At 37.1% G+C, this 27,221-nt stretch overlaps 1 protein-coding gene and 1 long non-coding RNA gene across 3 annotated transcripts in view; both read right to left on the reverse strand.

Moving 5' to 3' along the window:
- Positions 1-1,795: 1,795 nt before the first annotated feature.
- The window catches only part of LOC140746527 (ras-like protein family member 10B), a 110,395-nt gene continuing 84,969 nt past the window's right edge, over positions 1,796-27,221 (reverse strand). For both annotated transcript variants that reach the window (XM_073078684.1, XM_073078683.1), the window contains 2 exons: positions 20,374-20,522; positions 1,796-2,899 (listed from right to left, as the gene is read on the reverse strand). In XM_073078684.1, coding sequence (XP_072934785.1) covers positions 2,276-2,899; positions 20,374-20,522 — 773 coding nt within the window. In that variant the 3' untranslated portion in view covers positions 1,796-2,275. The remainder of the gene's footprint in view (positions 2,900-20,373; positions 20,523-27,221) is intronic.
- LOC140746129 (uncharacterized) lies at positions 11,441-13,755 on the reverse strand. The gene is made up of 2 exons (XR_012102749.1): positions 12,964-13,755; positions 11,441-12,798 (listed from the first exon to the last, which is right to left on the reverse strand). It is a non-coding gene; the product is annotated as an uncharacterized LOC140746129 (long non-coding RNA).

A 27,221-nucleotide genomic window follows, 5' to 3' on the forward strand; every position in this document is an offset into this window, starting at 1 on the left:
TCAGGCAAAAATTTCGATCCTATCTGCCAAATATATTATTATATTGGTTAAGTATAACAAATTAGAAAATTGCTTACGAAGATATTTTACTTTAGTTATTGTTTTGACGTGTAATGAAGAAAGTTGTTTGAACCAAGTAATATTATACCAACAAGAAGATACGAAGGCAATAAAGACCAAAGCCTTATAAATTTCTTTCATACTCGTATCTGTAGTAACATTTTATTTCATAGACCACTTAGAATTAAATGAACTTACTTTATTGAACGACAAAATATTTATATTAATGTATCTATTGGTTGTTGTTATAAATAATATTTTTTTATAAAATCCGTAATAATCTTAATACTTAATCTATCCAAACTTCCCCTACCAATGATCGAAATGTGATCATTTCTATTATAACAATTTTGACAATTTCTATGTGTAGCGATTGTTAAATGTCGATCATCCAGGTATCATTGGATAGATTGATTATTAATAACCAACATAAGTCTACCAATTAGAACTTAGCCAGCACTCTGAGAACAGATATGTGCCCAGCAGTGAAATAGAAAATATTAATAAAAAACAACTTATTAAAACCTTGCTTGTAATCTAATCTTTGTTGATCATGATTCAGACTATATTAAATAGAATACTCAAACGTGAAAATACGCGTAAAATGTGTAATTGTACCTGAGGCAGTAGAGTCCCAGATATATTAAATTAAGTTAGAAATACTAGAATAAAGATGTAACTTGAACACAACACAACAAATAAAATATGACTCCAACTGTAATTTCTTATTTTCCCCCCAGGCTCAGTAAGGGTCTTACTACATGAGCGACAGTTCGTGTCAACTGTTGTTGATTGTCGCCGTCTGTCGTCATGAACGTCGCCGCTGTTGTCAGCGACGGGATTTTTTTCATTGGACACGACAGCGGCACGACAACGACAATGACATCAATGGACGCATAATTCTATGGAATTTTCTGCATACTGTTATAATCGATCGTCACGACACGGGCATAGATAACAGCGCGGATATATCGTCGGTAGCAACAGCGTATTGGCAACTTTATAACCATGTTGAATACACTCGTAAACTTCCATGTGTGAGAATATTAGTTGAGATACTTCCTACTACTACTTCATCCTTTACTAAAGTGAATAAATTACAATCAATTAATCGCAATTCTCTTAATTAACAAGTTAAATAATAATTAAGATCTCTGTTTCGTCGTTTCGGAGCAGATCTAAAATTTAAAATGCTGTCAGTGTCGTGCTGTCGGCGCTGCTGTCTTGTCGTAATGAAGACGAGCCTGACTGACAACCGACCGCTCGCTGACGACAAACGACGACAGTCGACAAAGTGAACTGTTATTTCTATATTAGCGACATTGAGTCGCTCGTGTGTTTTTACCCTAAAGCGTAGTGTCAGAACTAACATATAATCTTTAATATGTATGACTCATCTAACAGAGTACTTGTAACTTTATTTGCCGTCACACGAAAATTCTCTCTTTGAGAAATATTAAATTGTTATTCGTGAAAAATCACATCACTCAGAACTTTACAAAATAGTTGTAATATGTACAATAATGTAACTAAATTCTTACAAATACATACATATTGATTTTGTAGTGTTAAATTTGAAATAAAAACGTTTCAAAGATTTAAAATGCGAGAGGGAACATTCTTATGTTATTTTTAAATTATTTGATTAATGTCTCGCTGTCCATATTTTAACCCAACTCCTTTTCTTCTTTTTACGTTTAATTACAAGAATTAATTAAACGGAAAAATTTGATTAATAAAAGTGTCATATAATATTGCATATCTGGTGATAGGTGGTCACTGCCACTCATGGACATCTTAACGTAAGTTTAATTGGAACCCTAGTTGAAGTCATATGAGTTACTACTCCTGAGAAGTACGTGTGAATGTGCCACAAGTGGTACTCAAATTTAGTATTTTCTTTCTACCACATCCTTTACACTAGAACATAATTTGAAAGCAAATTTTGAAAGTGCTGTTAAAAGTCAGAAATAAGTATTATGTTACAAAAAATAAAAATAGTGAAAATTAGATAGTTGTAGAAATTATGTAGTGCCTTCTTTAAAAATTGCATTAAAATTATTAAATTCCCTGACATTAAAATTTATGTTAAAAGTGATTAGCATAAAAACGTATTAACCAGAACCTCATTTTAACATTACTACTATAACCACTTAGGACAACAGTGAACATCAATTACAACGTCCTGAACACATTCACCACACCGCGAGCGGTGCTAAGCAACCACGCAGCGATTCTCGTGCGACCCCCCGCCACCCCCCGCAGACGAGTCCGGCGGGGGCTCCGCACTCCTCCCCCCACTCCACTCTAACGAGTCTATCATCTCCATCAGTTCTTTGAAGACAGCTATCACACGCCAGTTATACTTCGCTGAACACTCCACGTAACCACACTTCCAATGTTTACGCACCAAGTTCACGATATTCCGTCTCTTTTCCCGTGAATCCCCACACGCACTCTCCGCCATCGCCAGCTGTTGCAGCCCACTGGCGGCAGACGGCGTTGTACTACACAACAAGTCCTGCTTATTCCCCACTACTAACACAGGCACATTTCTCATGTCCCTGCTCTCGACCATCTGCTCTCTCAAGTTCCGAATGTACTGAAAAGTCTCCACATTCGACAAATCGAAGACTAGGATATATGCTGTAGCGTTCCGGAGTCCGTAGAACCGGTAATGCGCCCATTCGTAGTACGAATTGATCGGGAAGTACGGTATGACCGGCACGTCGGTTATTTTGACCTCGTACAAGTGCTCGTTTATGATCACCGAGGGGTAGAACGTGTGTTTCCGATCCGTTGGTATGTACTCCTCGGAGAAATCGCTCCATACGAATTGCTGTGAACAAATGAAATGAATTAGTAATTTGTTGTAACAAAAAATAAGGTATATCTATTATTAAAAGTACGAAATAAGCATATATTTTTCCTTCCATTTTTTTTTCGCATTTGTCTTGGTGTTTACAGATATTTCCTGAACCAGGCACAAGGACATCAATATATATATAATAACCCTTAAAAACATATATAAACATTTTATCGCAAAAACTGTCATAAATATTTCTTAATTGGTGTTTCATACATTTAATATTTATAGCTTTAATTATCGTCATCGTGTTTCCTACAGCCATAATATCAGCTACACTAAATTTGATTCGTAACATGAGACCTTTGACTTATGTTTCAAAGGCAATGTCGTAAATTGAACCCTCATTAAATCGCAAGTAGGGATAAACATGTTATTCCGTAATTCGTACAGTAAATTGATACTGTAGGTGGTCGTGTTCAAAGGATAGGCAATAAAATATATTCGAGACGAATGATACTCGATACAAGAACTTTGGTAATTGTCATGAAGAGTAAAAGCTTCATATTAGATTACTCGCGACAGACCAAATGTATACAATATGAAATGATATTGAGCATTACGTAAGAAAAAAAAAAGAAAATAAATTAAATGAAACGAAAAAAAGTGAACCGAAACGAAATGTAATGAAAAAACACAACAAAATAAGACAAAGCGAAAAGATATGAAATGTAACGAAAGGGATAGAATAAAACAAAAATGACAACACGATTAATTGCTCGATCTTGTTACTTCCAATTACAACATAATGTAAGTCTTTATCGACATAGCCATATTTATTAGTGAATGGTAAAAAAGTATATTTAAAAAGATCTGCCAGTATTGATCAATCTCTAAAGAACATATTTATATATCATACCGAAACTGAATTAAGATTCGTATTCCCCTTTCCATTTGTGGTTACAGACGAATGTTTTCCCTATTTGTACAGCCCCTTAAATATTTATAGACATTGAACAAGGAATCCTTTCTATTTAACAATCCCTTATCCTTGTGGTCCTGTTCAAACATATTTCGACTGAAGACAGGAATCTACGTAAGGAAGTATTGTGTATGCTGATACACAAGCTGAGTGTGTAAACCAGATTTAAAGCATTACTAAAACTTGGGGTACTTTTACTACAGGCATATAACGTGTCAGACACGTGTCGTGGCAGACATTAAGTATTATTGTTTACAATTTGAAGTGCAGACCTCAGAGGACGCCGTTCTACTTTTTAGTGGTACAAGCCCCCTTTATACAAATAAAGCTAAATCCGAGTTGGTGGGGTCGTGACACTTGTCCCTCGTCCGCTATCTTCGGAAAGCGGCACAAATCGTTTTCACAAGTAAAAAAATAATTTGCACTACAAGACGAATAATCTTAGAAGTAGTTATATAATATTAAGTATTCGGTTATTGAAGAAAATATACAAGAGCAGTCGAGGAGCATAAAATATAGCGATGTTTGGACAGAATGAGTCTTGTTTGGACAGAAGCATGTCTTGAATTATTTCTTTTGCGTTTAGTATGAATAAAAGATGAACGATAAACATTGAAGATATTTTATGTATAAATTTTTAACATGTTCATGGATTATACCTAAATAATGCTGACTGACAAACTGACAACACATGACTTACGTCTGTTATTTAAATCAATCCTTAGTTTAGTGGATAAAATTGCACAGAATCCATTGTCGCTCGTAGAAGACCGGGTACCTTTTAAATGTTTTCCCCCTTGTCAACAAAAAAGGTCAAATATCACTATACTAACCAAAAACAGATTGGTATATTTCAAGCGATCTGATCTGACCGAGGGGTCCGAGGTTCAAATCCCTGGCACTTTTGATTTTTAAATATTTTAAGTAATATTATGTGAACTCGGACCCCTCGATCATAAGGCCGGGTTTCTTAACCACTAGGCTATCACTTGGTATATTTCAAGCACTAGGCTATCACTTGGTATATTTCAAGCGACTTGAGTAAAACTCTAGATTCTAGAATGATTTTTCTTATAAAGCAAAAGCAAAATCATGTAACACAAATGGTAATAAATTAAATGAAAAAGAACGAAATGAAATGAAACGAAATGGAACGTAATAAAACGACATTAAATGAAATGTAATGTATTCATTTTGTATTGACGTAGGAGCGTTTTGAAATTTTCTATTATCATTTTAAGGATTTTGTACACAAACAGAAAACAGACCCCTATTAGTATTACCATTGTCTGTCCGTCTGTCGCAGGATCCAGAACACTTCAGATGCGATTAGAGTATGAGTAGATACTTGACTAATTAATATTACTTAATTTACTAATAGATTTACCATAACCTCATCAGACAATATTTGGCGTGCCTGGTATCCGAACCCCGGACCAAATACTACCAAATATTTTTGACCATAACATTCCAAAATATCAAGTTAAAATCTTTTTATATTACTTTCACTATAATCTCAGTTCTGAAGCAATTTCGTTATATTAAAGCAATTCTTGGGCACTAACTTGAAAGGAATTCCTTAATGAAGTTTATACAAGACTTTATTACGTTAAATTTAAATTATTAAAACAGTTCAGATAGCGAAAAGCTATATTATTATGCCTTAATTTAATCTTATCTATTCTCAATTTAGGAGGTATTCAAATAAATTTGCGAAGAAGGCGATGGATGGCGATGGTTTTGTTGGATCTATTTTTATTACCGTATCTAAGATCAAAAGATTTCCTCTGTTTACCGCTGTTGAATATCTTACAAAAGATTTAGTCAGCACTTTGATGGCTACTGTTGGACCTATGAGTATAACCTGGAAGCAGTAGTAGAAGAGCCAGTGTGAGGAAGAAGAGTGAATGAAACAGAAAACAAACAAATGAATGCATGAAACAGTCCTGCGTTTCAATAGAAGGGTTTGATGCGGGGTCAACACGTACATAGAAAGCAACTTATTTTAGTACTTACTTAGTTTTTTTATTAAATAGGAGTAGCGGACGAGCATGCAGTCCACCTGATGGTAAGTGTTTACTGCCGCCCATGGACATCTGTAATCAACCCCAGATAGGACTAGATATTCCTACCTGAGGTGGGCCGCAGATGCGCCGTTATCCCTAAGGACTTAGCTGGAACGCCTCGGCGAAGTCTGTCTCCCTTACCACACCCTTCAAACCAGAACACAGCAGCGCTTAACACTGCTGTTATAAGGCAGAAATAGGTGTGGCGGTGGTGCCGCCGGAGTCAAACCACAAATGGATCTACCACCTTTAAAACCACCTACCACCTTTAAACTTTAGTCTATATGTTTGTCCCTAGGAGCCGCAACACATTTGTAACTGACTTCAGTTAGAACCACTCTTCTACATGGAGTGGCAGTGGCCACTTAACATGAGGTGGTCTGAATGTTTGTTACTTCAATCCCATAAATATCCATACAAAGAAAGTGGTGATACTGAAAGTGCAATGGCAAGGTAGTAGACGTTCTTATAAAAAAGTTTCTACTATGTTCTTGCTGTTAAGTATGTGGTGATCTAGAGTCACATATACATTGTAAGTTAATATAGGTGGACCCTTAGTGATAAGAGCTACCCACGGTAGGTAGGTAAACCTATAATCCTATTTGGAGTTAATTACAAATATCCCTTGGCTGTAACGTTAGGTCGTAAACGTAATATTACGTAATCTTAAACGTGCGTTTCGCTGCTGTGTTTTGGTTTTAAGGGTGTGTAAGGGAGACATACTTTTCCGAGGCGTTACAGCTTAGTCCTCAGGCGTAGCAGCGCATCTGTGGTTGACTTCAGGTATAAATATATAATCCTGTCCGGGTTTGATTACAGATGTCCATGGGCGACAATAGCCACTTACCATCAGGTGGACTGCTTGCTCGTCTGTTAATCCTATACTATAAAAAGTCACCTTTCATATGACGTCAGTTGCTACCGTTAGGTTAAAACCAGCTTCACTCATATATTTATAAATATGTCGATAGAAAATCAAGATAAATGATACGCTACGAAGCAGATTTTACGATATTTTTAAAAGACTCCCAAAAAGGAGGAATATAACAATAAAAGGCAGTGATTTGCGAGATAAAACGTTATTCGTGTAACTAAATCTCGGAGGGAAGTATAATTTTGTCGCATTTATATCGCCACTGTAATATTTAGCTCTTCAATTTATCCTTTATAACGTTCTAAGGAAATCTAATTTTGCCTAAGTAAGAAATATGTCACTAATACCAAAACTTTCCACGGAACCCTCTCTACCGAAGTTTTGTGAAGTTGTAATGTGTTTGTTACTACTTTAGTTTCCGATCCTTGCAAGTTTGTCAAAGGAGTGTTAGGTACAGTATGTTTGCTACACGAATTCCCTGTAACAATGGCAGTCTAGTTGTTATAACTTGGTCACTCAATCACGGAGTCCGAGGTTCAAACCCTAAGCACACATTTTTCATTTTTCAAAATCTTGTATGCATTAGAAACTAATTATCACTGGCGTAAACGGTGGAGGAAAACATCGCGAGGAAACCTGCACAGCGGATTTAAAAAAAAAAAAAATAAAGTTGTGAAGTCTACGGATTCACTTGGCCAGCGCGGTGGACTATGGCCTAATCCTTCTTATTCTGAGAGGAGACCCGTGCCCAGCAGTGGGACAGTAATGGGTTGACAAAAAATTATTAGCTACTTCCATGTTATTAAAAGTATATTTACTCGTATTTGTATAGATACATCGATTTGTTCCTGACACTGAGACCTTGAAAGTGATAGCTTAGTAAGAAAGATGTCACTAATACCAAAACTTTCCACGGAACCCTCTCTACCGAAGTTTTGTGAAGTTGTAATGTGTTTGTTGCTACTTTAGTTTCCGATCCTTGCAACTTTGTCAAAGGAGTATTAGGTACAGTATGTTTTGTCCCTGTAGTTCCGGGACTAGAATAGGGCTACGGTATCCCCTGCCTGTCGTAGGAGGCGACTAAAAGGGGGCTTCCGGGGTTGCGGGCGGCAAGAGTGGGAGCTCGAACCGTCCAGCAAGCGACCCCGGGAAGGACGGCGGTATGTGTGGTCGCATACCGTCGTAAACACTACATGGTGTGGGAGGAGCGAAAACTGCTCCCCCAGGGTAGAGCCCGATCGGGGCATCGCGCTTGGAGGGCTCCGGTTGTGTTCCGTCGGAGATCCCGGAGTTCTCCAACAAGCGTTGAGGACGGCCACCGGGGGGGTTTTAGTGCGGTAAAAATCCCACATAACCCGGCGTCGCTCCCACGTCGTCGGGTACCTTTTGAAGGTTTCCCCCTCGAGAAAAAAAAAAGGTACAGTATGTTTGCCACACGAATGTTGTGTGACATTAGATGATCAAGATGTCTCTTGGATAAAAGGAGTTCACGCAGTGGTGGACTAAGGTCCTCGGAGACCCGGGGCGAAAAGTTGAATGGAGGCCCCCCAGTCTAAAAAGTGTATTTGATTCTGCAAATGTTTCATAGACTTAAGGTGGTAAGGTGGTAGGGTGGTAGAACCCTTTGTGGTTCGACTCCGGCGGCACCACCGCCACACCTATTTCTACCTAATAACAGCAGTGTTAGGCGCTGCTGTGTTCCGTTTTGAAGGGTGTGGTAAGGGAGACATACTTTTCCGAGGCGTTCCAACTTAGTCCTCAGTGGTAGCGGCGCACATGTGGCCGACCTCATGTTGGAATACTTAATCCTATCTGGGGTTGATTACAAATGTCCATGGGCGGCAGTAGCCACTTACCATCAGGTGGACTGCATGCTCGTCTGCTACTCCTATATTATAAAAAAAGCCATATAAATATTTAAACGCAAAAACTGTCATAAATATTTCTTAATTGGTGTTTCATACATTTAATATTTATAGCTTTAATTATCGTCATCGTGTTTCCTACAGCCATAATATCAGCTACACTAAATTTGATTCGTAACATGAGACCTTTGACTTATGTTTCAAAGGCAATGTCGTAAATTGAACCCTCATTAAATCGCAAGTAGGGATAAACATGTTATTCCGTAATTCGTACAGTAAATTGATACTGTAGGTGGTCGTGTTCAAAGGATAGGCAATAAAATATATTCGAGACGAATGATACTCGATACAAGAACTTTGGTAATTGACATCACGAGTAAAAGCTTAATATTAGATTACTCGCGACAGACCAAATGTATACAATATGAAATGATATTGAGCATTACGTAAGAAAAAAAACGAAAATAAACTAAATGAAACGAAAAAAAGTGAACCGAAACGAAATGTAATGAAAAAACACAACAAAATAAGACAAAGCGAAAAGATATGAAATGAAACGAAAGGGATAGAATAAAACAAAAATGACAACACGATTAATTGCTCGATCTTGTTACTTCCAATTACAACATAATGTAAGTCTTTATCGACATAGCCATATTTATTAGTGAATGGTAAAAAAGTATATTTAAAAATATCTGCCAGTATTGATCAATCTGTAAAGAACATATTTGTATATCATACCGAAACTGAATTAAGATTCGTATTCCCATTTCCATTTGTGGTTACAGACGAATATTTTCCCTGTTTGTACGGTTCCTTAAATATTTATAGACATTGAACAAGGAATCCTTTCTATTTAACAATTCCTTATCCTTGTGGTCCTGTTCAAACATATTTCGACTGAAGACAGGAATCTACATAAGGAAGTATTGTCATGTTGATAAAAGCGAACGTATGATTTGAAGCTTGTAAACCAGATTTAAAGTATTACTAAAACTTGGGTTACTTTTACTACAGGCATAGAACGTGTCAGACACGTGTCGTGGCAGACATTAAGTATTATTGTTTACAATTTGAAGTATCGGAATGTTACAATATTTGGTTTTAAGCGTGCAGACCTCAGAGGACGCCGTTTTACTTTTTAGTGGCACAAGCCCCCTTTATACAAATAAAGCTAAATCCGAGTTGGTGGGGTCGTGACACTTGTCCCTCGTCCGCTATCTTCGGCGGCACAAATCGTTTTCACAAGTAAAAAAATAATTTGCACTACAAGACGAATATCATAGAAGTAGTTATATAATATTAAGTATTCGGTTATTGAAGAAAATATACAAGAGTAGTCGAGGAGCATAAAATATAACGATGTTTGGACAGAAAATGTACGAGCATGTCTTGAATTATTTCTTTTGCGTTTAGTATGAATAAAAGATGAACGATAAACATTGAAGATATTTTATGTGTACATCTTTAACATGTACATGGATTATACCTAAATAATGCTGACTGACAGACTGACAACACATGACTTACGTCTGTTATTTAAATCAATCCTTAGTTTAGTGGATAAAATTGCACAGAATCCATTGTCGCTCGTAGAACACCGGGTACCTTTTTAATTTTTTGGTTCCAAAAACAGATTGGTATATTTCAAGCGACTTGAGTAAAACTCTAGATTCTAGAATGATTTTTCTTATAAAGCAAAAGCAAAATCATGTAAAACAAATGGTAATAAATTAAATGAAACAGAACGAAATGAAATGAAACGAAATGGAACGTAATAAAACGACATTAAATGAAATGTAATGTATTCATTTTGTATTGACGTAAGAGCGTTTTGAAATTTTCTATTATCATTTTAAGGATTTTGTACACAAACAGAAAACAGACCCCTATTAGTATTACCATTGTCTGTCCGTCTGTCGCAGGATCCGGAACACTTTGGATTGACTAATTAATATTACTTCATTTACTAATGGATTTACTTCGACCTCATGGGACAATATTTGGCGTGCCTGGTATCCGAACCCCGGACCAAATAATACCAAATATTTTTGGTAATTATGCAGTTTGGTTACTTTTGCGAAAAACGATGGTAAAATTATTTTTTCTCCGTGAAGCCGTTAATTGCATCATAGTAAGTGATATTCCATGGGGGGAGGGTGATATTTCCCATAAACTCCATGAGTTATGGGGTTTTGAAGTTCTCATAAATATTCGCTATTTTGGCGTTCAGAAATTGCAAAGCCAGTTCATCATTGACTATTTAAGGGTCTGATAATGTGGCTCGGAGACAAAATATGTAACTCCTCAACCGATGGGAATAATTGAGTTGTGTTTGAAGATATTTGGTGTAGGTTCGAATGGAATTGCAAAGTCAGTTCATCATTGACTATTTAGTTAGGTTAGGTTGGAACATATAAGATAATATAAAACTAAGCGAGCAGGGCGCGGCAGCGCCCTGCGAGCGGGCGGTTCCAATCAATGTAAATTCAGACCTTACCTTCATTCATGATCACGTTTTTGCAATTTTATATTGTATTAATATAAATGTAGTATGTCATCACTAAAAAGGGTGAAAAAAAAGCGTCAATATCCAGATCATCGTGATCGGTTCCACGCATTTTTTAAAGTGCTTTCAGACATGACAGAGGAGTAATCCATCGTCACCGTCTTTCATCGGCCCTTCTCAGGGCCACCAAAATTTTCAACGTTTTTCCACTCTTATGCACAATTTCGAGGGTCTTTTCGAGGCTTTTTTCGAGGGTAGGTGCACAAAGTAAACATCTGTTTTTGATTTCCGAAGTATAAAGTGTATTTAAAATTATTTACAGTTTAGTTTTTAATAGTTTCAGTTTTAATATCAATATTTTACATCCTATTGTGAGTGGTACATATTGAATATGTGCTTGTAAACAGTTCTGAGTACTCACTTAGCACCACCCCTCAGCATAACCTAAACTTTACATCACAATCTTTCACTGTGTGGTCAAGCACTGTATTTTTCAAGTGATAATCAATAGTTCACTGCACTACACTAAAGATGGCACTATTACCGGACGTGGAGAAAACCCAAAAAGAGTTGGAGTCTTGCTGGATCCAAAAGATGGCAGACTTTGAAAGCAGATTAAATGCTGCATCGAGCCCAAATAATCCTACCTTACTTCAGCTTCAAGGGGAATTTAAAGCATTTAAGGACCTTGTGACGAAAATGTTGCATCTTCTGGGGCAACAGGTTCGCGAGAATGCCAAGGCAATCGATACCATGGATATGCGGAACCGGCAAAAGGTATTATTGTTGCACGGCATCCCTGAGGATCCTGATATTGTGGTCGAGCAGAAAGTACTGGACTTACTTCACAATACTCTGGGTGTCACTCACATTAACAGTTCCTGCTTGAAACGTTGTCACCGGCTGGGGGTTAAAGGTAACAACAGTGTTCGCCCAGTTCTTATCCATTTCTGTGACCATCGCTATAAAGCAGAAGTGTGGAGTCTGAAGGCGAAATTCAAAGCTACTCCTGTATCATTAGCAGAATTTCTCACGAAGTCCCGTCAAGTGGTTCACAAGAAAGCCCGGAAACATTTTGGTATGCGTAATGTGTGGACCCTGGATGGAACAATCTACATTAAACTTCCTGGTGGCGGTGGCCGCGCGAAAATATCCACTATGGAGGAGCTGGAATCGCTTGTCGCTAAGTACCCTGAGCAGCTGGCGGGAGCTGGCGATAGGAGTGGGGACAGTGGTGACGGTAGCAGCACCCGCGACGGGCACACTGGTCACCATAGTGGTTCCATACCACTTCGCCAAACGGAAGTGCGCCGCAAACAATTTCCCACGGGGTCGCAAGTAGAGGACAGTAAGCGTGTTAGACGTACGGCCCCAAAGAAGTAAGACCCAATTATTTAATATCGCCTGCTGATTATGTGCTGCTTCACTCTTTTCACTGCTTTTTCTTCCTATCTGTTGTAGTTTTCTTCATTTTCTGTGCTGCTATTTGTGAAAGTGTACTGAGTTATGTCACTTGTGTTTTTGTTTTGTTTGTTTTGCGAATTTGATTTTGTTATGTCAGATAAACAAGAAATCCTTTCATCTGTCATTATAGTGACGTTTTGTGACGTTTCGGTGTTTTGGGTGCGTTCAGTGTCTGCAATTTTAATTAAATATTAGTGCTTATCATTTTATATATTATTCATTGAACAATTTTTGTTTTTCACTTGATAGATAACTTATTAGATGTAATTGATATATATATATTTTTAATAGATTTGATACTTCATATTATTCATACAACGATTTGCAAGCTACTTACAATATTTTATACATTTGTTTGTAGACGTTGAGCGCGTTCTTTCATTCAATTATTCAATCGCTTTCATTGATTTGTTTGTCTTTGCAGTGAATGATAATTCTGATCATTCAACCGCAGTTGCTTATAATTTAGATGGTTGACGGATGTACTGTGTAGTTATTGGCCATTATTAATGCAGTTATTATTATGTTGCTATTATATATACCTTACCAATTATTATTATGTTTTTTTTTCTTTTCTTTTTTCTTTCTTTTTTGTCGTTTGAAGTGAATCTGATATTCAATGGGAAATGGCCTGCAACTGTATATGGCCAATAGCTTTACTGTTTTCCCTACACACACATATATATATTTTGTTTCACGTTTGCTGTAATATTTTTTTTTTTTGCTTGTTTTCTGATTTTTTTTTCTCTCTCTTTTCTGTAAGTAATTTGTGTGTTTTTAGAATTATAACAGTCTGCTGCTGGGTTGGTGCATTAAATGTGTATTTTCTTATATAGTTTTAATATTATATATATATATTTTTAAATATTATTATAGCATTTTATATTTATATAATTATCTTTAATAATGTCCGATGACTCGTTTTGTTCCTATTTTTCAACAAATGACTCTGACATTTCTTATGCTTCCTGTGACGAATCTCTTGACTCAAATTTATTAAAAAATCAGGTGGTTTCTATATTTAAGAACAATAGCAATTGTTTGAATGTGGTTCATATTAATGCCCAAAGTATACCGAGTCATTACTCTGAACTCGAAAGTGTTTTCTCCTGTGATCATATTCATGCCATCCTCGTTTCATAAAGTTGGTTAAAACCCTCGCTTCATTCTTCTTTATATCCATTACCTGGTTTTATTCTTATTCGGAATGACCGGATAGGTAAAGGCGGTGGTGGAGTAGCTATTTATTTGCGAACTTCATTTGCATATAAAATTGTATTAACTTCCCCGTCGAGTTATTCCGCTTCCGCCGAATACCTATTCTTAGAACTCGATGTAAAGGGCACCAGGGTGTTGCTTGGGGTAGTGTACTGTCCTCCTTCCATTGACTACTTCTCCGGTCTGGAAAGCGTTTTCGATTCTATCGGGTCCGCGTACGCTCATTATATTATAATGGGTGACTTTAATACTGATTTACTAAAGGATTCGACCCGTAAGCAGAAATTGAAAGCCATAGTGGATTCAGTCAATCTTTCAATTGTTCCGTTGTCAGCTACTCACCACAATGTTGACAATGATCCTACCTGGTTAGACCTTATTTTAACCGCGTCTCCTGATCGGGTTTTGAGGCATGGCCAGCTTTCTGCTCCCGGGTTCTCTCGCCATGACCTCATTTACGTCTCATATAGGTGTAGACCTCCAAGATATGAGCCTACATTTGTTAATTTAAGGAATTTCAGAAGGATGGACATTGGGAAGCTGCTGAATGACGCTTCTGGTATAGATTTCCAACCGGTGACTGAGGCGTCAACAATTAATGATAAAATCTCCTACTTCAACACTTCTGTCACTAATTTGTATGACGTCCATGCTCCTATTCACAGAGTGAAGCTGAAGCGTGCTCCGGCTCCCTGGATGTCCAAGGGGATTCAAATGGCGATGAGAAGGCGGGATCGGGCCTTCCGTGTCTTCAAAAGGGACCGCACCGATTCCAATTGGTTAAGCTTCAAAGCAGCGAGAAACCGTTGCAACCAGATGGTGCGAACAGCCAAACGCCGATATTTTCATGATAACATCTTTAATTCTTCTCCCGCTGAAGTGTGGAAATTTCTTCGTTCTCTTGGATTTTGTAAACCACAAACCTATGATTGCGGTCCGTTCCTCACTCTTGATGCGATTAATGATTATTTTGTCACTACTTCGTTATTGGACCCTGCAATCAGACGTAAAACTCAGATTTCAATTGCAGCCATGCAATCACCCTGCATTCCCAATTTTCAGCTGTCTCCTGTGACCCAGATGGAAGTGATGACAGCTATTACGTCAATTAAATCAAGGGCCATGGGGTGTGATGACATTAGTAGGACCATGATTTGTCCGATAGTAAAAATTCTTTTACCAACAATTACGCACATCATAAATTTTTCTTTACTATCGGGCCACTATCCTTCTATTTGGAAGAAAGCCTTTGTGCGACCTCTTCCTAAAGTTTCAACTCCTTCCTTACCAAACCACTATCGCCCAATCTCCATACTTCCTTTCCTTTCTAAAATTTTGGAAGCCTGTGTTCACAAGCAACTTTCCTCTTTTGTATGTAACCATAACCTACTGAGCGTGTATCAGTCTGGGTTCCGTCCTGGTCATAGCACCACTTCTGCATTGGTCAAAATCACGGATGATCTAAGACGGGCCATGGATAACAGAATGGTGACAGTAATGGTGCTAATTGACTTTTCAAACGCTTTTAACACAGTCGACCACGATATCCTCATTTCCATCCTTTCTCACTTAAGTTTCGCCCCATGTACCCTTAAGTGGTTTGCATCATATCTTCGCGACCGCCAGCAGGCAGTTCGTCTAGAGCGTAAGAGCTCTAAGTGGGCTGACATTACTGCTGGGGTTCCGCAAGGCGGTATACTTTCCCCTTTGTTATTTTCGTTATTTATTGACTCCATCACTACACTTATAAACTGTTCGTATCATCTGTATGCTGACGATTTACAATTATATGTGCAGACAAATATCGGTGAAGTTGATAAAGCTATTCACACTATCAATAATAACTTACAGGCTGTGAAAGATTGGTCTAGTCTGTATGGCGTTTCTGTCAATCCCTTAAAGTGTCAGGCCATTGTAGTAGGCAGTTCGAGACTGCTGTCTAAAGTCGACTTTGCGAACTTACCTGCTATTACATACAACAATACCACCATTCCTCTTTGCAATTATGTGAAAAACCTTGGGCTTGTCATTGACAGCAGGTTGAGCTGGCGTGTACAAGTCACCGAGCTGAGCCGTAAGGTAAATGCCACTCTACAATCCCTATATCGGCTTAAAAAATTTCTGCCGCACAAAACTAAAGTCGCGCTAATTCACAGTCTCGTACTGCCTATTATCGATTACGCAGATGTGTGTTATCCAGACCTGACGGATGAACTTCTTGATAAGCTAGAGCGCCTTCTTAATAATTGCATCCGATTTATTTTCAACCTACGTAAATATGATCATATCTCTAAATATAGACGTCAGCTTAAATGGCTAACTATTCGTCAAAGGCGTAATTCTAGAATTCTCCTGGTTCTGTATTCTATTTTACATGATCCAGCTTCTCCGTCGTATCTAAAGGAAAATTTTCAGTTTCACTGTTCGTCTCACGACAGCGGACTACGTTCGTCTAGAATTCTCAAAGTCAATATTCCACCGCATAATAGTGGTTTTTTCCATTATTCCTTCACAGTACAGGCGACACTACTTTGGAACGCCCTGCCCGAAAACATCAGAAAAGCCACTCGTAGGAACACCTTCAAGAGAATGGTTCGGGAGCATTACCTTCGCATGTCCTCCAATACTTGAGTCTTCCAATTTTCCTTAACTGACTGTGTTGTATATATTTATTTGTATATATTATATTTATATTATATATTTATATATTATTTATATTTATTATTATTATATGTAGATATTGTATGTTTTTTTTTTCTTTCTCTTACAGTTGTATTTCTTGTCTATGCCTACCACATGTTATCGCCATCACCCAGGGTCGACTGGCAGAGAATGCCATTAGGCATTAAGTTTACCCTTTGTAACCCTTAGTTTAAGGTGTACAAATAAATAAATTTCGTTTATTTGGTGTGTGTGTGTGTGTGTGTGTGTGTGTGTGTGTGTGTGTCCCTCCCTCCACCCCTTCTTAGAGTGAACGCCAAAATAGCGAATATTTATGAGAACTTCAAAACCCCATAACTCATGGAGTTTATGGGAAATATCACCCTTCCCCCATGGAATATCACTTACTATGATGCAATTAACGGCTTCACGGAGAAAAAAAAAATTTACCATCGTTTTTCGCAAAAGTAACCAAACTGCATAATTACCATATTTTTTACCATACCATTCTCCTCCAAAATATCAAGTTAAGATCTTTTTATATTACTTTTACTATAATCTCAGTTCTGAAGCAATTTCGTTATATTAAAGCAATTCTTGGGCACTAACTTGAAAGGAATTGCTTAATGAAGTTTATACAAGACTTTATTACGTTAAATTTAAATTATTAAAACAGTTCAGATAGCGAAAAGCTATATTATTATGCCTTAATTTAATCTTATCTATTCTCAATTTGGGAGGTATTCAAATAAATTTGCGAAGAAGGCGATGATTAGGTTTTGTTGGATCTGTTTTTATTACCATATCTAAGATCAAAAGATTTCCTCTGTTTACCGCTCTTGAATATCTTTCAAAAGATATAGTCAGCACCTTGATGGCTACTGTTGGACATACGAGTATAACCTGGAAGCAATAGGAAGAGCGAGTGTGAGGGAGAAGAGTGAATTTGAGCATGGAACAGTCGTGCGTTTCAATAGAAGGGTTTGATGCGGGGTCAACACGTACATAGAAAGCAACTTACTTTAGTACTTACTTAGTTTTTTTATTAAATAGGAGTAGCGGACGAGCATGCAGTCCACCTGATGGTAAGTGTTTACTGCCGCCCATGGACATCTGTAATCAACCCCAGATAGGACTAGATATTCCTACCTGAGGTGGGCCGCAGATGCGCCGTTATCCCTAAGGACTAAGCTGGAACGTCTCGGCGAAGTCTGTCTCCCTTACCACACCCTTCAAACCAGAACACAGCAGCGCTTAACACTGCTGTTATAAGGCAGAAATAGGTGTGGCGGTGGTGCCGCCGGAGTCCAACCACAAATGGATCTACCACCTTTAAAACCACCTACCACCTTTAAACTTTAGTCTATATGTTAGTCCCTAGGAGCCGCAACACATCTGTAGCTGACTTCAGTTAGAACCACTCTTCTACATGGAGTGGCAGTGGCCACTTAACATGAGGTGGTCTGAATGTTTGTTACTTCAATCCCATAAATATCCATAAGAAGAGAGCGGTGGGTACTGCAAGTGGAGTGGCAAGGTAGAAGACGTTCTTATAAAAAACTTTCTACTATGTTCTTGCTGTTAAGTATGTGGTGATCTAGAGTCACATATACATTGTAAGTGAATACAGGTGGACCCTTAGTAATACGAACTACCCACGGTAGGTAGGTAAACCTATAATCCTATTTGGAGTTAGTTACAAATATCCCTTGGCTATGACGTTAGGTCGTAAACGTAATATTACGTAATCTTAAACGTGCGTTACGTTGCTGTGTTTTAGTTTTAAGGGTGTGGTAAGGGAGACATACTTTTCCGAGGCGTTACAGCTTAGTCCTCAGGAGTAGCAGCGCATCTGTGGCCGACCTCAGGTATGAATATCTAATCCTGTCCGGGGTTGATTACAGATGTCCATGGCCGACAATAGCCACTTACCATCAGGTGGACTGCATGTCACTAATCCTATACTATAAAAAGTCACCTTTCATATGACCTAGACTAGTCGGTTGCTACCGTCAGGTTAAAACCAGCTTCACTCATATATTTATAAATATTTCGATAGAAAATCAAGATAAATGATACACTACGAAGCGGATTTTACGACATTTTTAAAAGACTCCCGAAAAGGGGGAATATAAAAGGGAGTGATTTGAGAGATAAAACGTTATTCGTGTAACTAAATCTCGGAGGGAAGTATAATTTTGTCGCATTTATATCGCCACTGTAATATTTATCTCTTCAATTTATCCTTTATAACGTTCTAAGGAAATCTAATTTTGCCGTAGCCATATCTGATCTGACCGAGGGGTCCGAGGTTCAAATCCCAGGCACGGACTTTTGATTTTGAAAAGTTTTTAAAGTAATATTATGTGAACTCGGACCCCTCGATCATGAGGCCGAGTTTCTTAACCACTAGGCTATCACTGCCTGTAAAGATTACATGCTTGTATGGTACTTCCATGTTATAAAAATATATATGTTTATTTGTATCGATTGTAGTTCCTGACACTGAAACCTTGAAAGTGATAGCTTAGTAAGAAAGATGTCACTAATACCAAAACTTTCCACGGAACCCTCTCTACCGAAGGTTTGTGAAGTTGTAATGTGTTTGTTGGACTACTTTAGTTTCCGGGATCCTGCAAGTTTGTCAAAGGAATATTAGGTACAGTCTGCTTGCCACATGTATTCCCAGTAACAATGGCAGCCTAGTTATTATAACTTGGTCACTCAGTCATGAGGTCCGAGGTTCAAACTCCATCACATATTTTTCATCTTTCAAAGTTATGTACGTATTAGAAAGTAATTATCACAAAACATTGTCAGGAAACCCTGCATACCTGATCTTTGAAAAAACATTTTAAAGGTGTGAAGTCTACCCATTCACTTAGCCAGTGCGGTGGACTACGACCTAATCCTTTTCAGTCTGTGCGGAGACCGGTACCCAGCAGTGGGGCAGTAATTGGTTGACGACAAATTGCATGCTCTTTGCTGCATCCATATTATAAAAAAATATATTTACAGATATATCGATCGTAGTTCCTGACACTGAAACCTTGAAAAGAGCTAAGTAAGAAAGATGTCACTAATACCAAAACTTTCTACAGAACCCTCTCTACCGAAGTTTTGTGAAGTTGTAATGTGTTTGTTACTACTTTAGTTTTCGATCCTTGCAAGTTTGTCAAAGGAGTATTAGGTACAGTTTGTTTGCCACACGAATGTTGTGTGACATTAAATAAATGATCAAGATGTCTCTTGGATAAAAGGAGTTCACGCAGCGGACTAAGGTCCTCGGAGGCCTGGGGCGGAATTGAATGGAGGCCCCCAGTCTAAAAAGTTGATTTGATTCTGCAAATGTCTCATAGACTTCTTCGCCGACAATTTTTTTTTAGTTTTTTTGGTTCTGATGACCATTTTTTTCAGCTAAAAGCAACTGTGTTTGGGTGAAACACAGGACCGGGAGCCCGGGGTGGACAGACCCTTCCGCCCCCCTCTTAGTCACCACTACCACTACTAGCGTCAGGACGCCCAGGCCTAGGTGGACTGATGACCTGAAGAGGACGGCGGGAAACCGCTGGATTTATACGGCTCAAGACCGGTTGGAGTGGCGCAGATTAGGGGAGGCCTATGTCTAGCAGTGGAGTCTTAAGGGCAGATGGATGGATTGATGGACCCATCCAGGGTGTCTCTTTTACTCCTATTGATACCATACTGATTTCACTGAAACGTATAATTTTTTTTTTTTAAGTTTTCACTAAAAAGCACAGTTTCTCGTACATGTTTGTTTTTAAACTCGAGCCACTAATATGAAATTATTTTCAAATAAAAAAAAGGAAACACCAAACTGTCTGCAAAATGAATAATACAAGCCCACCTGTATAATACTAGTCTTGCCCACTGCTGGGGCACCCAACAGCACCACTTTGATGAGGTCGAGGCTGTCTGGGCTGGGCTCCACGCTGGGAGCCCCGCTGACCGTCAGGGTGCCTCCACCCCCACGCTCCAAGTAGTCCAGATCCAACTCTGAAACAAGGAAACCAGAAATCAAAAACAGTTTTTTGCAATGCGGTGGTACCATTGCACCAAAATTTATTTGAGGAAATTATCAAGCTATTATCATTGTCATATAATATAAAGTAGCAGTTCACCTGCCGATAATCTTCTGATACCTTGGATATCTGTAATCAACCTCACTTAGGATAGAAATGGAAAGATCGTCCACAGATGCGTTGCCTTGAAGACAAAATTGGAATGTATATGTTTCAAGCTTCTTTTAATTACAAGTAATTAACGAATAGATTTGCTAGTGTACCATTAAGAGGTCGCCATCCGACGTCGGCTATGCAGTCCCTAAGGGCTAAAGCCTGAAGCCTGTTTAGTGTAGGCATCCCTTAAGGGTGAGTCCCGCGCTGCCATCGTTGCGACGCTGTTGTAAGTGTAAATTCACCCCCTCCCTGTTCGCAGGGTAGTCGTTTTATTGTCTGGGTGCAAAAAAGCTAGTGTATCTCTGGAGTCGAACTACGAAGGAATATTTCGTATTTTATTCCATTCCATTTTTTGCACTACGGTGGTAGCATTGCAATAAGTATATAGTCTTCTAACCACTTATCAACAATTACCCTTTTTTACACTTCAGTGGTACTATTGTGACCCTTATTTCCTGATGCTTGTTATGGGACGACCCTTTTTACAATAAAGTAAGTGCCATTTTCAGCCTTATCTCGAATTTACTCTGCAATACTATTTAATTATTATCTTACATAAAAATATATAAAATTCTCATGTCACAGCGTTAGTAACCGTACTCCTCCGAAATGGCTTCACCGATTTTCACCAAATTTTATATGCATATTCAGTAGGTCTGAGAATTGGCTACTATTTATTTTTCCCCTAAATGATAAGGGTTGTTCACCCTTAACATTTTTTCGAGTCAGCTAGTTTATTTATAAATTTATTGAAAGTAAGGACATAATATCAGTTCGTAACTAGGTTTGTTTTTATATTTCTTTAATCTGTAATCAGTATGTGATGTGGCCATTCGTATTATATTTTTGAGCAATCATGACTACGAATAAATAAAAGAAATAAAAGTAATATGGTTAATATTTCTTCATTTAAACATCAGATGGTAAACGAAGGAGATAATACAAAAGAAATAAAAAAGTTAATAAAACGGGTTAATAAAGAACAAAAATAATAACAACATAATTTTATAAGCATAAAGAATAAGTTCGTGTATTTAATTACCCGCTGTATAAATGCGATATAAATAATAATACAGTGAACGAATAATTGGCCAAGTCTGAGTTAAATTCCCACAGGGTTCCGTACCACCAAAAATTAATTTATTTTTAGTATTTGTTATCATAGAAGTAGAGGAATTGAGAAATAAAAGAATAGAAGGAAAGGAATTGAGAAATATGAAATGTCTACCTACCTTTTACAGTTTAGTTAATAGATAGAACTGAAAATGCCGTAAAGTATCGGTTTCCTTTATGGCGAGCCCCATATATTTTTATTTTTTGTGTATTAAGTACTTATTTTTTAACACGCTTTTATTAGCTTGGGTTGTATGTATATATGTATGTATTTATGTACGTACGTAACAGAGTAACGGAATCTTTGAACCCGCTATAGCAGTCACCACTGGGTATGTAAAAACTATGTACAATGTAAAGTGTATCTATAAAAATTTAAGAGATAAAACCCTGTAACAGATGGACAGATGACGGAGTCTTAGTAATAGGAATTCGTTTTCATCCTTTGATCCAGGAACCCTAAAAACGGGAATATCAAGAGAATAAAATAACAACAAAGATTGTGTTACATAATATTATAAAAAAATCTTATTTATTTGTTCTTTATTTCTTACTATATAACTTCTAATAAACATATAAACGCGAAAACCCAGACATGCTTATAAAAGCTCCAGTAAAAGTTACGCAATGTTACAAAGAATTGATTGCATGTGCCAATTCTCCAAAGTGCCCATTCTTGGGAGAGTGCCAAGGACTAATTGTAGTGAGGCACCTCGATACCACCGGATTATCAGATCTCGTTCTCAGACCGGTCACATAGGTACTTACATAACGGAATGTGTCTGGAACGTTTTATGTGACAGAGGACTTAATTAATCCAGGCGAATGTTTATTTATTTGATAATAGTCACTAACATGCTGTTCACTTTTACAAATATTTGTTACATTATTAGTGGTTAAGAAACTCGGCCTCTCAATCGAAGGGTCCGAGGTTCAAATCCCAGGCACGCTCTCTGATCTGATTTTTCAAAGTTATGTGCGTATTAGAAATTAATTATCACTAGCTAAACGGTGAAGGAAAACATCGTGAGGAAACCTGCATTCCTGTGAGATTTATAAAAAAGAAATCTCAAAGATATGTGAAGTCTACCAATACGCACTTGGCCAGCGCGGTGGCCTATGGCCTAATCCTTCTCATTATGAGAGGAGACTAGTGCCCAGCACGGAGACAGTAATGGGTTGTTGATGATGATATAATTTAATTGGTCAATTTAAAAACTGTCAAAATGAATGAATGAATTAATTAAAGTGTAATTTGTTAAGTGCTTAGTGTTGCCCATGGACTTTTTATAATATTGGAATAGACGAGCATGCAGTCCACCTGATGGTAAGTACCTGAGGTCAGCCACAGATGCGCCGCTACTCCTGAGGACTAAGTTGGAATGCGTCGGAAAAGTAAGTACCTATTTGGATATAAGTAACCGATCCCAAATAAGACGGGAGTTATTAGGCTATCACAGATGACAAAATCTTTAGGTGATCACAGATAATGCTTAAAAGACTTTGTGGCATGGAGGATACAGTTTCGGGGGTAGGAACGTATGTATACTGTGTTATTTTTGTGCTTCAAAGAGTTATGTGTCATACAAGTGATTTTTTGCTGACAGATTATGATAGACGGATACGTCTTTCATTTACTTATATAAAAGAGATATGATTCTAAATATTTTTTTATACTAATAATAATAATAATATAGAAGTAGCAGACGAGCATGTAGTCCATCAGATGGTAAGTGGCTACTGTCACCCACAGACATCTGTAATCAACTCCAGATAGGATTAGATATTCCCACCTGAGGTCGACCACAGATAAAAATTTCTTATCGAAGTAGCGAAATAATTTCTTGAAAATAATATCCAGCCCTTACAAAATACGGGATTATCGTACAAAAGTAACGTCACTCGATCAACTTTGAAGGACAAAGAACTTAGGACAAAACAAATTGTGAGCATGGCTTCGTAAACAAAAGTTTTGGGATTAGTACCTTAGTATTAATAACTTCTTTCTTTTGTTCAAGCCAAGGCCTTTTTCTTCAAGCCTTTTTTTAATTCAAAACACATTTTTTAAATTATTATTATTTTTTTAAAGAAAGTAAAATATTCTCGTCCTTTTAAAAGCCTCAGTCTTTGCGTAGAAGCCACATCAATATAATTTCAGATCTACCAAATATAAAAATCATATAAAAACAAATAGATATAAAAATCTTCTGTACATATGTCATTCGAACGATCATAATAAATATATAATTGCGCTTAGAATCTAGCGACAATTTTTAAATAACATGGACATTATTTTTGTTAAGAAAATCTATATAAAGTTTTCATAAAGCATATTTAAGCACGCTGTCTTCGGCCCGCTAATTGCGTATATTAGCGTGCCGAAGAGACCGGTGGCCCTCCCGACACCCGTCCGCTGCCCGGTTTTGCTCGCGGGTATATTATGGGTGGTGAGGAATTTTATAATATATAATATTAATTTTTATCATGTTAATTTTGATTGTCAATGTGGAAGACTTCCGGTAGTACTTCAAAACACGTTGTTATACCAAAAAAATATATAAATTATAATAATATTAAAATATTTATTCTCGAATTTTTAGAACAATATTTTCAATATATTGTTATTTTATTAATAGTTAAATTTATTGTGAATCACGTCACTTGTTATAACAAAACAAGTGATGTGAGATAGTAGTTCTTAGGCTGTTTGTCATTTGAGTAGTATTTAAGTCCACGCGCTGGTAGACCGTGGTTCATTCGCATTTAATCAGTCGTGTAAGCCGTTACTCTGCCCGAATTGTAACTAAAAGTGAATAAAAGTGATTCTCATATTAAAGTCGTTTCGTTCATTTTATTAATATGGAACCAAATAAGCGCGGTAGTGGGAACTCGCCGACAGGTACATAGCTGTATTAGTGTGCCCTTACGTTACGGAGTATATGCTAACTAAACCTGCGCGCAACAACTTTAGAGCGGACTAGCAGTTTGGCGCGGACTATTACTTAATAAGACTAAATATCCAGTCATTGACAAAATTATTGTTGTTGTACAAAGGATTATCTTACAAAAGTATCGTCACCCAACAACAGATCAACTTCGGAAGGACAAAGAACTAAGGACATAACAAATTAAGAGCACGGTTTCGTAAACAAAAGTTTTAGGATTAGTCACGTTGTTTATCTTAATTACTCCTTTTGAGAAAGGCCTTTAATCAAGCCTTGGTATAAATTTAGAACTTACTTCCATCTATGTACTCTTGTAAGGGCTTAATCTTTTGATAGAAACCCTTGATGTTTACAAAGTGATTTTTTTTTTATAATATAAAAGTAGCAGACGAGCATGCAGTCCACCTGATGGTAAGTGGCTACTGCCGCGCCGCCCATGCACATCTGTAATAAACCCCATATAGGATTAGATATTCCTACCTGAGGTCGGCCACAGATGCGCCGCTACCCCTGAGGACTAAGCTGGAATGCCTCGGAAAAGTCTTTCTCCCTTACCACACCCTTCAAACCGGAACACAGCAGCACCTAACACTGCAGTTATTAGGTAGAAATAGGTGTGGCGGTGGTGCCGCCGGAGTCGAACCACAAAGGGTTCTACCACCTTCAAATAGTATAGAATAGTAGGATGTAAGCTCAAAAGGTGATGGTTTTACCGAGGCAGTCTTGCGTTTTGATTGAAAGGTGTAGATACCGGTATGTATAGGTCGATCATTTCAGGAGTAGCCACGACAGCCCGATAAATAGATAGACAAACAGGATTTAACAAACAAGAAGAATTGGTGCAAAGGTTTTCATATTTTCATATCGAGATTTCTTTTATAAAATTACTTATATTTTGAATAACTCATTTTATTTCTAAATTCACTGACAGTCTTTTAAGATATTTAATTGATTGTAAATTACATAATTTTAGATCGATATCATTTTGTATATATTGCCGTAATTGTATATACGGTAATATTTATATACTAACGTTTATTATATCCTTACGGATGTAATCACATAGGAAGGGTCCTTAATTACTTCTAAGTAGCAAGCATTCAGTTCTAATTAATCCTCGAGAGAAGAAACATATCTATCTAAGATCGATACTAAAGATATTGATATTAATAATTACAGTTCTTTTGGTCAAGAAATTAAATTATCTATCTACCTAATGACGAGAGGGTAGCTTGTTAATTACTTAGTTAAAAAGAAACACAAAACAACCTGTGTTATTAAATGAGAAAGTTATCACCATTTAATAGTATTATGCCACTTATGAAAACTCGATTTATCAACATTTTGCCTATATATTTTTAGATTTGACAAGTTCTGGTATGCTGTTCTGGACAAATTGTCAAATATCGATCCCAGGTGGGCAAAACATTGGACAGATTATTGATAACGTAACGTACGTTACGAGCGTATATTGTATATCGCTACCTTAAAACAAAAGGGCCACAAATCAAAAATTTTCAAAATCCTTTTTATTGTAAAAACTCAAATTTTGTCGGTTATATTTTCATAATTTAAAAAGACTCCCATGAATTTTACACTTTAAGCAATAAAAATACTACTGACGTCTTTTTTGTATTTTCGAATTTATGCTGCAAAATTTGTGCAAAGCCGCCATTTTGTTAGTTGCGGCCCGGAAGTCGACGAGAGCGTACGTTTGTTTGGTGCTAAAGGGCCATAACGCAAAAAAAACCTCTTGATTAAGCTTTTATTATTTAAACAAAAGTGCCATATTTTGAAAAATGCCCGTTTTGCTCATAACACTTTATGGGAGTTGTAATAACAATTTAAAAACAAAAGTACCATATTTTGTAATAAGTATGTTTTGCATAGAAAATGCATTTAGGAGATAATAATTACGTTGTTTCAATAGGGACATGTTAGGAATACGTCCGTTTTGCTGGTGGTTTTTTCTAGGTTATAGTAAATATTAATGAATAAAAGTTCTTTTTTTGATATACATTTGTATTGTATATTTATTTTTAAAAGTAAAATCATATTATTTTATGAATTCAATGGTCTATTTTTGCTTGTTATTTTATTGTAAGTTTTTTATTAAGGTAAAGGTTTAGTTTATACTATTATAAACTAAATCTTTACCTGGTTTATTTTATATATTATAGTTATATTTATATAGAATGAATAACAGAGCGCATAGGATACTCAACATGTTAAAGTACAAAAACCAAATCAAACTAAATGACAATGATGAAACGTTATTTAAAAACAACGACGTTAAAAGTGATCCCCGTATTAAGAAGATAAATAACGCACCAGCATTAGATGACTCCTCGGACAGTGATTCCATTCCTGATAGTCAATATAATTTCAGTTTATCTATGAACAGCGAACCGAAGTTGGAACCAGGTTATAGAAATAAAAGACCAAACGTAGATATTGAA

This window comes from Epargyreus clarus, unplaced genomic scaffold (genome assembly GCF_041222505.1).
Source record: "Epargyreus clarus isolate Ecla_fem2 unplaced genomic scaffold, WU_Ecla_fem_2.2 ptg000012l, whole genome shotgun sequence".
Taxonomy (NCBI): domain Eukaryota; kingdom Metazoa; phylum Arthropoda; class Insecta; order Lepidoptera; family Hesperiidae; genus Epargyreus; species Epargyreus clarus.